This window comes from Podarcis muralis, chromosome 1 (assembly GCF_964188315.1).
Source record: "Podarcis muralis chromosome 1, rPodMur119.hap1.1, whole genome shotgun sequence".
Classification (NCBI taxonomy): Eukaryota; Metazoa; Chordata; class Lepidosauria; order Squamata; family Lacertidae; genus Podarcis; species Podarcis muralis.
The window spans coordinates 87,292,307-87,306,032 of record NC_135655.1 but is presented as its reverse complement, the minus strand read 5'-3'; the positions used below and the strand labels follow the sequence as shown (position 1 = coordinate 87,306,032).

Genomic DNA, 13,726 nt, shown 5'->3' with positions numbered 1-13,726 from the left:
CCATGATTTCAGACAAGGGTCTCTCCCAGCCTTACCTGGAGTTGCCAGTGACTGAACCTGGGCCCTTCTGCATGCAAAGCTGATGCTCTGCTACTAAGCTGTAGCCCTTCAGTCTCACTCAAACTCCTGGGCAACGCCATTGCATGCAGCTATGTGGGTTATTGTAATACTTGAAAGCAGATGGAGCAGGGGGCTCAGGTAACTGCCCACATTTGCTTGCGGTTGGACAGGGCTGAAACAAGGTAGCGTTTTCAGGGGGGGAAATCCCATCCGCCTCCTCCCTTTCACTTTTTGGAATTGGCAAGTGTGGGGACATAAGCAATTGCCCTGTAACAAGTTGGGAGTATTTGTCTGACTATGGTCTGACCACCTAACTCCTTATTGTCCACACTGGCTGGCAGTGGCTCTCCAGGTTTTCAGGCAGGACCTACCTGGAGATATTGAGAATTGAACCTGCGGCTCTCTGCATGCAGAGCAGATGGTTTGCCACAGATTTACATCCCTTTTCTTGAGTCATATGAGATCATTGGGATTTGTATGTGTGTATGTTGTGTTAGATTTGATGTGCTAGTCGCTCTGCGTTACGTTTCTTTTTTATCTCTAGTAATAATAATAATAAATTTTTATTTATACCCCGCCCTCCCCAGCCAGAACTGGACTCAGAGTGACTAACACCAATAAAATTACAATAAAACGTAAAAGGAAAAACAGTTAATTAAAATACGGGTTAAAATACAATTTAAAATGCGTTCTCATTTTAGTAGTAACTCATAAATTAAAAACCATAAGGGGAGGGAAACATAAGGGTCAGACTGAGTCCAAACCAAAGGCCAGGTGGAACAGCACTGTCCTGCAGGTCCTGTGGAAAGATGTCAAATCCCGTAGGGCCCTGGTCTCTTGTGACAGAGCATTCCACCAAGTCGGGGCCAGTACTGAAAAGGCCCTGGCTCTAGTTGAGACCAATCTAACCACCTTGCGGCTCGGGACCTTCAAAGTGTTGTTATTTGTGGACCTTAAGGTCCTCCGCAGGGCATACCCAGAGAGGCGGTCCCATAGGTATGAGAGTCCTAGGCCAAATAAGGCTTTAAAGGTCAAAACCAGCACCTTAAACCTGACCCTGTACTCCACTGGGAGCCAGTGCAGCTGGTAAAGCACTGGATGAATGTGGTCCCACGGCCGGGACCCTGTAAGGAGCCTTGCCATGGCATTCTGCACCCGCTGGAGTTTCTGGGTCAGCTTCAAGGGCAGCCCCGCGTAGAGCGAGTTACAATAATCAAGCCAGGAGGTGACTGCCACATGGATCACTGTGGCCAGATCAGGGCGAGAAAGGTAAGGGACCAACTGCTTGATACGGTGGAGATAGAAAAATGCCACCTTTGCTGTGACTGCAACCTGCGCCTCCATGGAAAGGGAGGTGTCAAAGGTTACACCCAAGCTCTTGACAGAAGGCACTGGCACTAATTGAGCCCCCGCAAGAGATGGAAGTTGGCCCCCCCAGCCCCATGTCATCCCGACCCAGCCAGAGGATCTCTGTCTTCGAAGGATTTAACTTCAACCGGCTCCCATGCAGCCATCCAGCCACAGCTTCCAAGCATCTGGTCAGTGTGTCCGGGGCTGAGTCAGGGCGGCTGTCCATCAACAGATAAAGCTGGGTGTCATCAGCATACTGATGACAACCCAGCCCAAAACTCCGGACAATCTGGGCAAGGGGGTGCATAAAGATATTGGAAAGGATTGCGCCCTGCGGGACTCCACACACCAAGGAGTGCCGTGGCGACAACTCCTTCCTTAGCGCCACCCTCTGTCTCCGACCTGAGATAAAGGAGCGTAGCCACTGTTGGACTGTGCCCTGAATCTCCACGTTGGCAAGGCGGTGGTCCAAAGGTTTGTGATTGACCATATCAAAGGCTGTTGACAAATCTAAAAGAATCAGCAATCTCGACCCACCTCAATCCAGCTGTCTATGGAGATCCTCTGTTAGGGCGACGAAAGCCGTCTCGTTCCCATAACCAGGGCAAAAGCCAGACTGAAATGGACCCAGAGCCGAGTACTGAATTCTACTGCTTCATGAAACGATTCAAGCAGATTTTTAGTCCCCGGGGAGCTATTACCAAAAAGTGCTATCACTAAGCAGAAATGGGCTCAGGTCTGTGTTCAGAAATCTGCTAGTGTCACAGGAGAGAAACCAGGTTGTTATTTTAATGGAGGGAAAAGGTCAACGTGCTAGGATAAACTTGAGAATTATTTGAAGCTCCTTTCTCACAATGAAGACTTCTATTACACTTTCTTGGTGCCTGGGGTTTTAATTTAACACATCAATGAAGAAGCAGCGCTCCAGAACTAAGAGGTGGGGGGAACAGCAGGGCTTAATTTTTATTGTTGCAATTTGTAAGAAATTAGAATATTTTATGAGAAACTCATTAGCCATGAGAGGGGAGGGCGGGAGGAGTGAATTCACTTGTGGAGCTGAAATTGTAAAGTTTTCATTGATTTGTACATTTATTCCAGTTTCTTGTTGGAGCCAGACTGTCATTACTACTACTATAGTTAGTGCCAGCTATACTACTACTACAAGATAATAATAACAAAACTGGGTTGTGAGATGCTGCAAAAGGATCTCTCCCTATACTAGGTGAAGGGGCGTTAAAATGGTAAATGCAGTTCAGTATAAGCAAATGTAAAGTGATGAATAGTAGGGCAAAAAGCACCCAATTTTACATGTAATCCAACATGCCACTCACTCGGATGGCTTTAATAGCAGATGAGACAAATTCACAGAGGATAAGACTGCCATGTGGCTAATCATGATCAGTGGCTACTGGTTGTAATGGCTATATATTGCCTCTGATTCCTGTTGCTGGAGAGACATCTGCCTGGCCACTGTGAGAATAGGATGCTGGACTAGATGGGTCTTTGGACAGATCCATCTGGGTTCTTTTTAAGTTCTGAAGCTTGTAGAGAAATGATAATGGTTCCTGAATGAGGATCCAGTTTACACTTAGGTGAGCCATGTTTTAACCAGCTGAAGGCAATTTAAAAACTGTGTCCCAAGGAACTATAGAGCTACTTAGTGGCTTCTCAGTATCTGCAGCACTAGTATTGGTGGACAGGCTTGCACATGCCAAAACCCCTTTTTGTTTTTTAAGCTCCAATTTTGGGAATAACTTGTGAATTATCGTTTGTCCACAGATTTCTGTCCCCAACCCTCCCCACAGACTTCTTCTCACTAGGAGCACAATGCTAATGGTGTGGTGAGCTCTTTCAGACTTGAAAGAAACACTGATCGCTTCAGCTCAACTAGGAGGCTCATTGTAGATCCTGCTGCCTCTCAGACCGTGCCGGCACTGGATTCTATCCAATGTGCAGAAACCTTCTTCTGCTTATGGATAGGTTTCCCTACATTGGGGTCCAATTATGTATGCCCATATATCCACACAAGGACACATTTTATTAACACACATTCTTTCTAATATTATGATCATTTTTGTCAGCTAATGGGCCTTGAAAGCATGTTTTCAGTTTCATTTACATTCCAGGATGCAGCAAGGCTTTGAGTTACCTTGTGTCCTTGGAGATTAATAAGTTGTAATGATTCCTTCAGTGATTATGTTTCTTATTATCCCATTAATGGAAGTTGTTATTAAAACAATGACTCAGTTTAAAATGTATTGGTGAGTTACTGCTTTGAGTCGTAGATTGCTTAGGCTGACTTAGACTTGTTATATTCCTTACAGATAGAAATTTAACATGTGCTAAAACATCTCCAGATACAAAATATGTGTGGGGTGTGGGGGTGTTAAGTTCTGCTGCTTAAATGTCATCTGCTCACATCACAAGTAACATTAGCTGATTGAAAGGTGAGTGGGTTGGGGTTTTTTTTGGTGGGGGGAGGTGAAGCCTGGTGAGCCAAGATTGGCCCATGGATTGGAGGTTCTTCATCCCTGATTTAAGGCCTTGAAAAAAGTTTTGTCTACCACTTCCATAATAGCATGAGATTAGCACTGCTTGATCACATCAAAGACCCATCTTGTCTAGCATCCTATTTTTTGGAAGCAAGTACTTAGTGAGCAATTTTCCACTGCATGAAAAAGGAGCATCCATGCTGTTTGACAAGTCAAGTATTCATACTTTGGACCAGTGCTATTTTTCTAGGAAAAAGAGGTGCCAGAACTCACTGTTCTCTTATAATGGCAATGGCACCCACCTTGGAGGTGCCAGAACTGAGTTCCGGTGAGTTCCAGCTGAAAAAAGCCCTGCTCTGCATGATAATAAATTTATCAAGATCAAGGCACACATTTTGTCCTTTGTTCTTCAGCATATGGGAAATGGGCTTTCTCTCAGTCTCTTTCAGAGAGCCTCACATATTCAGTTTTTAAGAGATTATTAGTGTGACCTTTAAAATGTTTGCATTGCATCCAAATGGCATTTTACATTGTGCCCCCCCCCCCCCCCCCCAGTATCTAATGAAACTGAGAATTTTAAAAATCAGGTTAAAAAAACCATTCTTCAACCACCTCACAACACTCCTATTTCATCTTATTTATACAATAGTTTCTGTTTGGGCTATAGAAGTGTAAAGTGCAACAGGGCAAAATATACTTAACTGGTATTTCATATGAGCATCATTTTTATTTCCGATAAATGTACATGTAAAATGTGATAAAGGTCTCAGTAACTATTGGTCAGGACTTAATGAGCAATATCGCCTTTTGATCCGAGCCTTTACTGTCTATGTGAAGAGGAAATATTTCCTCTAGGAGGTGTTGCCTTCATTGATTGGATATGCCATGTCTTTCTACTTTCTCCTCGGTCGGTCTCAATTCCTACCCCACCACTTTGACCCAGTTTTGTCTTGCGTATGATGTTTCTTTCATGAGATACTAACCTAGTAAAAGAAGGAGAATCAAAACGTTACAATCAGTATTTTGGATCCTGTATTTCCTTTCATGAACAGAAACAAAATTCACATTTATGGAAAAAGGCTTTCCCATGTCTCACCCCCAATAGTTTGATGTGGAATATTGTGCCTAGGGTTTGCAGATGGAAATGGGAGTTGGTGGAAAACACACACACACCCTTCTTCAAAGGAGCAGAGAAACAACTTACGTGCCAAGCTGTTGTCTTGAGTGCAGGGGTGCCAACTTGAATAAAATATTGTGGGACCCCCAGGTAAGCCCCGCCCCTCATAATCAATCACATGGCACAGTGCACACGCACCATTTGAATGGTAATGCCCATCAAGTTTGTGAGGGCCAAAGCCCCCACAGCCCATGGCTTCTTTGCTTGAGTGCTAGCATTTTAATTACTACAGCGTTTGCTAGTTTTACAACACCAGCTAATAGATGGGCTCAAATCTTTATCCTGTTTCCAACTATAGCTACTGGGTTTGCCTATTCCGCTTTGCACATCTGGATATTATTACATGGGCTCCTATTTAACAACAGTTCCTATATTGTGAACTTCCAAAATCAGATTGGGCAAGATCCCGAGCTTCCCTACCCTCTCTCCCTATGGGGTATTTTTGACAGGCAGCGTAGCCCTGATGTCAGGTGGCCCAAGAAGCCTTGCTTTGGGCAGCGATTCTAGTGGGGCTTGCTGTAAGCACTGATCAGTGATTGGCATGTAAACAAAAAGACACCAAATTCAAAAAATGCAGCCTTTCTGATGCAAAGGAAGAGTTGGGAGCACTCTGAAGAGCATGCTCCCAATTCTTCTTGGTTTTTGTTGTGGCTTGAAGTTTCCTGCACCTGTCATCTTGTACGACATCAGGCATGTGCTAGCTAGCAGGCATGTGATTTTCCCCAAACAGCTCAGCAGGCCAATCTCGAAGGCCAAATTAGGCCCACGGGCCAGAGGTTGCCGATCCCTGCCTTAAATCAAATAAATTATTGCCACCCACTGAAGCCCCTGCTTCCCATGTCAAAGTTCTAACCTTAGTTTTAATGCATATGTAGTTTGCACAAGATACACATTGTCTGCTTTATGAGCAATTTTTCTAATTTTCTGGTTCTTGCCTTTCAGTTAGTCAGCAGCTGATAAACCACATCCACCAGTTTCTGGAGAACAAGGGGCATCTGTATTATATGAAGAGCATCGACTGCATAAAAACTTTCCGAGAGGAAGCTATTAAGGTAATGCACATGTGGAAACTGCACTCATTGCTGGAGAGTAGAGGGATGACGTGACAACATCAAAAAGGATGCACAGAATTAAAATGGCTATGGCATTCTGGAGGCTTAAAAGACACCTTGGTGTTATATATTGGCCTTTTGGCCTCTTCGGAGTTTAGACCAAGTTCCACTGGGGCTTTTCAAATGTGGAAAGACAATACCTCTGACCCGTTAGATGAAAAGGAAGCTGTGCAATTCCCAAATAACTTCTTGAATAAAGCAAATCACAAAAAAAGTCAGTGCTGCTTTGTGAAATGTCATTTCTTTAGTGACTCACCGCACATTAGAAGTTTGCTTCTGAGTGAGGCCAGATAAATGTGCAGTGGTTTGAAATGCTACCCCCTCCTCCCCCCATTTATTCAGGCAGAGTATTATGATGAATTAAGAATATGGTGTCACGGGTGTCATGCTAACTTTTATTCATTGCTGTGATTCCTTTGTTATCCTTGTTGTTTCAGCTGTCAGAGGTGCAGTGCTTTAATGATTTTCTGCAGGCCCTGAAAAAGAGAGTGGAAGATAAAAATTTAACTGATTTCTGGGAGACTGTAATACAAGGTATGTCAGACATTATTTACAATGTACGGTGCAAGGGGGAGGAGAGGAGTGAAGCTTAGAGGCAAATCGGAAATTGCATGATTGTGCTCACAATTCTTTCCAGAAGAATGAGTGGACTGAATGCATACCTGTAGTACATCTCTGCAGAGAATCTATATTAAAAACCATGGTTTTTTATTTTATTTTATTTTATGTACAGTATGTGGGGGGGGGGGGGTGACTGCTCTGGAATGCAGTTATTTCCTTTTTTGTTATGTCCCCCCGGAAAGCATTTTACTTACCACTTTGTCCAGTTGTATCTATTTACCTTACTTTGTAGATCTGAAATGCATTTGATTTTTTCCTTGTGTGCCATAAAAGGGGATACAAAATTAAAATATATAATACATGCGTGTTGTGTTTTTATCCTGTATTTTTATGCTGTGAACTGCCCTGAGATCTACAGATGAAGGGTGGTATGCAGATTTAATACATAAATTATAGTAAAAAAGCCAAAAACATTTGCACTAAAAATTGCGTGCAGACACTGGGTTATATCTAGCAAAGTCATCCGATTAGCACAAGTACTTCCACCTGTGCCACAGAACTTCCACTCTTTCACAGGCACACGAGAGGAAGTCCCATTGAATAGGTGAAAGCCCTTGAGTTAATGGGATGACTTGATTGTGTACAACCCACTGTTCCAAAGCAGTATGTTACATTGATACCACCGAGCATAGGGAATTAAGCAAGGGTGTGCTATGCCTGAGTAGTAAGGCAAAAGCCAGAACATTTTAATAATCAAAACTTGAGTCCACATATTCCTATATTGGCGGCAGCTCAATGTTCCTGGGTCTTGGCCACATACCCACGCCTTCCCCCTCTCTCCCACAACTGAGTGATGCACTCAGGTAACCGCTTGCCATGGTTGAGGAAGAGTGTGTGCTCTGTAGCAGTCCTGTTGTGTGGTGGTTGCAATTTCCCCCTAGAATCTGGAATTCATCATGCCGTGTGTGAGTCCTAACTAGTGTCATTTGAGTTAATGAGGTTTAACTGTAAGCATAAAGGAGAAAGAAAGCGGAGCGATGAAATTGAAAGTAGTACAAAAGGTGTTCACGTCAGGGACTCCAGAGAATGGTGGCTAATAGCTTTGTTAGTCATGCACTTGCATTTATTTGTTATTATGTATTTATTCAGCTATTTACTCACAAAAATGTCTAAGCAGTGCACACAAAAATTACAAAAGTATACAGTGTATGAAATCAATCGTAAAAACAAGCCTCATGGGTTTTCATTTTAGCTATTGGTGTAACCTTTGACAAGTTACTGTATCCCTCTGTCCTGGCATCTCCATTTGTGAAAGGGGAGCACTGGCTTTGGTTAAGGAAATGTTGGGATATACTGCGCAGAATGTAACAATGTGTCTTTATTGCTAGACACTAGCAAACAAAGTATTTTCTAGTTGTTTACAATCTGCATATGGGATTTGTCCTTCCTTTTCCATACAAACCCTTTCCTTCCAAGCATCCCTTCCTGTTACTAGGTCCTGTGTGAGGTTCTCTACCACCACTGCTGCTCTCCTTCCTGGCATTTAGTCTCCTTGCATCCCAGTCCCCCTGTATTCTCTGCAGCACAAACCTCTTGCCATCTTTAAAATGTGTGTGAAGGTTTTGCTCCTCTTCTTCAGGCAACGTGGAGCTGGTCCTGTCCATGGCCCATTCATGAGGTTTTTAACCTCTTGTTCACCACTCCTTAAATCTCATCTATCCTGTCTCCTCAACCCTTATTCTCATCTCTTCCTATCTGAAGGCCCTACACGAGATCCTTATGTAAGCTAAACATGTTAGTCAATCTTATATTACTCATCTGTCCCTGCAAAAGTTAAATTTTCAGTAAATATTCCATCAGAGTTACAGTAGCTCAGTTAGTGGTTAAATGCAGCTTGTAAGTGTGACTTACATGAGGCATGGTGAATATGTGCAGGAACCAGTTGTTAGGCACATTAACTTCTTAACTTAAATTACACCTAACATATACACTTGGCTAGATCAGCATCACTGTATGCCATGTAAAACCTGTTTTATTCCTTTTTTTTTCTCCAGACGAGCAAAATTGGTGTAACTCAAAGTCATCTTTCTAGTATTCTAGAAACTAGTTGGTCCAGGGAAAAGCACACACCTTGAAATGGTTGGATTTTTAATCTATTACAAACATTCATTAGTTGTTTTTATACACCGTGGTACTTGAAATTTTTTTGTGAGAGCTGTTTTACCCTGTGTACCTCAAGAAAACATTGGTTTTGTGACCGTAAAATCTTCTACTTCTACTCGGAGAAAATTATAGTATGGTACTTGTCTTTTGTTTGATTATTCATAGATAGAATTTCCTTGATCACCAAAGAAGAAACTGAAGGAAGCTCTCTGACAGCTGAAGATGCCCAAAAGGTATTGGATAGAGTGCCTTTTATTTTTATTTTTTAAGAAAAAAATATGTAGCTTACAAGCAAAGGTTTCTCTTCTGGAAACTCTGTCAGTATGTAGTGTGGCGAACCTAACCCACCTTTAGGCCTGGTAATGTTCTTTTGGGTGTGCAGATTGATGAGTGTGAAAAAACGGTACAGCTAGGGCCGGCCCTATTGTTAGGCAGAGTGAGATGACTGCCTCTGGCAATAGATTTTGACAGGAAAGAGCAGTTCTCTCCCCCCCCCCCCCCGGTCTTGGGGAGCATTTCCTGTGCCCCCTTAAGCAGCAAAATATCTTGGTACAGCTTGCTTTATGCCTGTGCACAGATGTGCATTCATGATAGCAGGTCTCTATCTCCAGCTGCTCAGTGAGTCCGCCAGCTATTTTGTCCTTCCTACCATATCTTTCTCATGAATGAGTTTTTGCTTCCACATGCAGCAAAGTGAGATGGTAGAATTTGGGACTATACCACTTCAGACTGAAGGTGTGGGGGTGCCATTTTTAAATGATACTAGATAAATAATATATCCTACCTGCATATATTATCTGAAACTTTCTCCCTGGTCCTCTAGTTTACTATGTGCAGGAAGCTTTTTACATAGGGAAGCATTGTGCCCCTAAATTCTAAAGTGGCACAAGCTACTCTTCCACCTCCTTTCTTGCTGATTCTGCTGAATATTTTATCCAGGCATTGAAGTTGATTTATTCAGCACATAGTGCACATGGAAAGCCATTTCCCATGTAAGCTTGTATCCCACTTAAACACACTGTGTGCCATGATATATTTGTATGTGATGCTAGTATGTGAGCAGGACAAGTCATCTAAGTCACTGATCATGGGCATTCTAAGTTGCATGAATGGGGCAGTGCATGAGGTAAGTCCATTTACATGGGTAAGAGCTTACCCCTTGGCCCACATCTTGTATTGACGGGGACTTTAATTCCTGTCCTTGGGAGAATTGTTCTCTCTAAGGCAGTATATTCATGAAAGAGCACAGGTGGGGAGCGTGTTCCTCTTCAGAACACAGAGCTGCAATGTTATAAGAACAGCCCTGCCAAGCACAGCCTGTCGTTATCTCAAGGAAGGTAATGGATTTCAGCACAACCATTACGTGTAATTTTGCTTCTGCATAAATGTAAAACAGATCTTGTCAGGAAAGAATAAAAATCAACTGCTGATACTCAGTGCCTTCTTGATGGGAAATAAAAAGTTTAATTTTGTTGCTAAGCAATTTCTCATCCTCAGTGTCTTCAAGACTCTGATGTGTTGTTTACATCTAATTTAGTGCCGAGATGCCACTCTAGAGGCCTTGGAGCAAATATGTAACTTTCAGAAATAGCGTTTTACCTTAATTAACTATGTAAAATGGGATCTGCTCCAGTGGAAAAAGGCTTTTAAATTTGACAACTTGCTTTTACTTCAATATTGCCTGTACAGTAATGGTTTTACATCCACAGTGTCAGGGAAAAAGGCATACAGGGATGATGTGTTGAGACTTTGCAGTCTTCTCAGCTGTATAACCTTAGCAGATCTGTGATGCTTTCTGCTTCTAAGGCCATAGCAGCCTTAAGTTAAACATTGTGTGTAGAATAACATTTGCCTGCAGCTTAGGAAACACTGGCCTTTGGACTGTGATGCAACTAGAGCAGCCCTCATACATTGTGAATTTTTTAATTTGGGGAGCTGCAGTTAGAGCATTTGTAATTTTTTTCTGTTGCTGGAAATTTGAATTGGATTAAATTTGTGACTTTAAAAACATTTCTGTGCTCTGTGGCTGTGACTCGTTGCTCAGTTTAGAGATCTTAAGTGGTTGAAAGACTTTAACCCAGGTTGGAATGGGCCATTTTCTGAGTATGAAAGGCTGCAATAGAATCATATAAGAAACTGCAGAACAAAATTGAAATTTGGAAAATTTAGTCAAACGTAATTTGCTAGCGTACTTTTACACACTGATTTGTTTGTCTTGTATTGTGACTCTAATATTTGTTTGTTTGTTTGGCTATATTCAATTGTTTTTAAGTTTGTTCTAATTTTGCTTCTTCTACTATCTATTATTATTCAATGTTACTGTTATAGATAATAAAAAATCACAATGGAATTCCCAATTGACATTTGAATAACTGTTTGTTTATAGTTCTTGGCTCCCAAAGAAAAGCTCATGGAAACTTCACCAGTGGCAGATGATGACGGCGGCGATGTTGATGATCTGGTAAGTATTTTAAAGAATTATTCCAACATGATTACTTTAAGTAACTGGATTGTACTGGAGGATGATGCGGGTGATAAATATTCATGTTAATGTGAAGTTTCTTACATTTCTGTATCCCAGGGGGTAGGCAGGTAGTGTGCTCAGGGGGTAGGTGTGTTCTGGTCCATGGGGTCACAAAGAGTCGGACATGACTAAACAACAACAACAGGCGGGTGGGGGAGACGGCGGCTGGTGCAGTATGAGGCAGACCCAGCTCACTAAAGCCGCTTTATCTGAGCCTTGGTGACCCTACCAGATTTGAATCAAGAGGTTGTAAAATATTTTCTCATCTTATCAGGCAGCGGTTCTCAAATTGTGGATCAGGAATTAAGATAGGGAATTAATGGATCACTTCCTGTGCCCTTGCAATAAATGACTTAGGGTCAGGGTGTTAGTAGTGTTAGTGACTAATGTTGGTTGTCACCCTCTACCTGTAAGTTCCCTGTAAAGGCTTAAAATTTACAGACTTCCCTTCTCTAAACCCCCTCGGTACCTGTGGGAAAAGCTGCTGGGTCAGAAAGGATTTTGCGTTAAGACTGAATCAAGCCTTCTTGCTTTTTTTGTTTCTGTAATGAATGGAGCACTGCCATAAACTATATCATAGTAGTAAATCTCTCTTACTTAAGTTTTAAAAGGCTGTACATATTTTTCTTCAATAACCATCACTTTGTACGTGGCCTGCTCAAGCTTTAGCCTGAAATTGATGGCCCCATTTTCAATTCTGCCATTTTGCTTTTGCAGCTGGACATGATTTAAGTGGATGGACAGTGTCTCGGAATGGGTGGATCTGAAGATGTTTTGAGGCTCCAGAGAGAATGACATGGGTTGTAAAGAAAGGTGTGGCAAGGAAGTCCTGTGTAGATACTCCGACCCAGAAAAGAGGGCACTGGCTCCAAGGAAATCTCCAGGATGGTGCAAATCTTCATTTTTCTCTAATTTGTCACAAATTACCAAGGCAATGCATTGAATTTTACCTGCTCAGTCTCCATTTAATAAGACAGATTCACATTCTCTGAAAGCAGATACCTGTTGTTGTCATATGTTGGCCTTTGATATAGTCACAAGAGATTTTGATGCCTTAACCTCACTGCCTGCAGAGGGAATGCTGTCAGAATGAAATCCCAATAGACTTCGTTTCCAGAAATATGTGTGTCTTTTCGGCATACTAACAGAAATATTTTTTCTCTTCATGAATGCTGTAAACACCTGAAATACCAATGAAGAATTTAAAAAAGATTCCAAAGATTTGTACTCATAAACTGCAACCCAGAAAAGCCTCTTGAGTTGCAAATGTTTATCTGTTGAAGCTCATGGTTTATGTGTCCTTTCCAATGCAGCACCTTCCAGGTGAATCACAAGCCAGTTTTTATACACAGAGGTGGTTGTGTGAGTTTGCATATCTATGCCTTCAAATGGTTAGAAGCAGCTGCTGAATATCCCACCCTACTGCTCCGTGGGTTCCTTCATCAAGCCCTTTCTATTTGTCTTTTGTAGTCAGCAGAGCTCTAGTGTTAGTTGTCAGCAGTTGAAAGAAGAGTAGATGAAGCTATCAGCAGAGGACAAGAGTGGGAGCCACAACGGCTGCATCCTTTCCCCTTGCCTTGGAGCATTTAAAGTCACAACCACAGCCTGTGGTACAGACATAGCATTCTTCCTGATGTTGCAGGACACAGTTCAGATCAGTCATTTAACTTCCTTTATCTTCCTCCTCACATTCCTCCCAACCCCCAATTTCTACATCCAAAGTCAGGTTTTTGCCTTTTAACCATTTCCTTAACAACCACCAGTTTTTAGCTGTCTTGGTTAGTTTTCATAACTAACAGTGCACCTAGTTGCCAGTGCCACTGATGCTAAAAGCACGGGTTAGATGTAGGCTGGCTTGATGCAGTGTAATTTGTTACAGTCTTGGTTGTAAAGATAATAATATTGTTGCTATAGAAAAATTATATATTAAAAGCCAAAGTATGTTTAGTAGGAACCTTGTCTTGTCATTTCTGTACTCTGTGCAACATGGCTTCTTATTTGTAAAACGGGTATCTTCTTTCCTCATCACAAGGAGGGCAAGTTCAAGGGCAATTAAAAGCCTTGGCTTTCCAAGTGAGGGCATGAAAATAAGCGGGGGGGGGGGGCTTTTTAAAAAAGTGGCTTGAGTCTGTCACCAGTTCTTTGGTGTGGTGATTGCTCTGCTCTCCTCTTGTCGTGCTGGTCCACTAGTAGCATTCATCACAGCAAGTGGCACAGTTAACTTACCTACAGGTGCCCATCATCTGAGAAAACCCATGATCCTTGGAGAAAGCTGATGTCTGGAAGG

The 13,726-nt window shown here is 42.2% G+C and overlaps 1 protein-coding gene across 1 annotated transcript in view; it reads left to right on the top strand.

Annotated features, from left to right (window-relative positions):
- XRCC5 (X-ray repair cross complementing 5) overlaps positions 1–13,389 on the top strand; it is a 38,954-nt gene extending 25,565 nt beyond the window's left edge. The window contains exons 17-21 of the mRNA XM_028742567.2: positions 6,022–6,131; positions 6,629–6,725; positions 9,081–9,148; positions 11,302–11,376; positions 12,157–13,389. Coding sequence (XP_028598400.2) covers positions 6,022–6,131; positions 6,629–6,725; positions 9,081–9,148; positions 11,302–11,376; positions 12,157–12,171 — 365 coding nt within the window. The 3' untranslated portion in view covers positions 12,172–13,389. The remainder of the gene's footprint in view (positions 1–6,021; positions 6,132–6,628; positions 6,726–9,080; positions 9,149–11,301; positions 11,377–12,156) is intronic.
- The last annotated feature ends 337 nt before the right edge of the window (positions 13,390–13,726 follow it).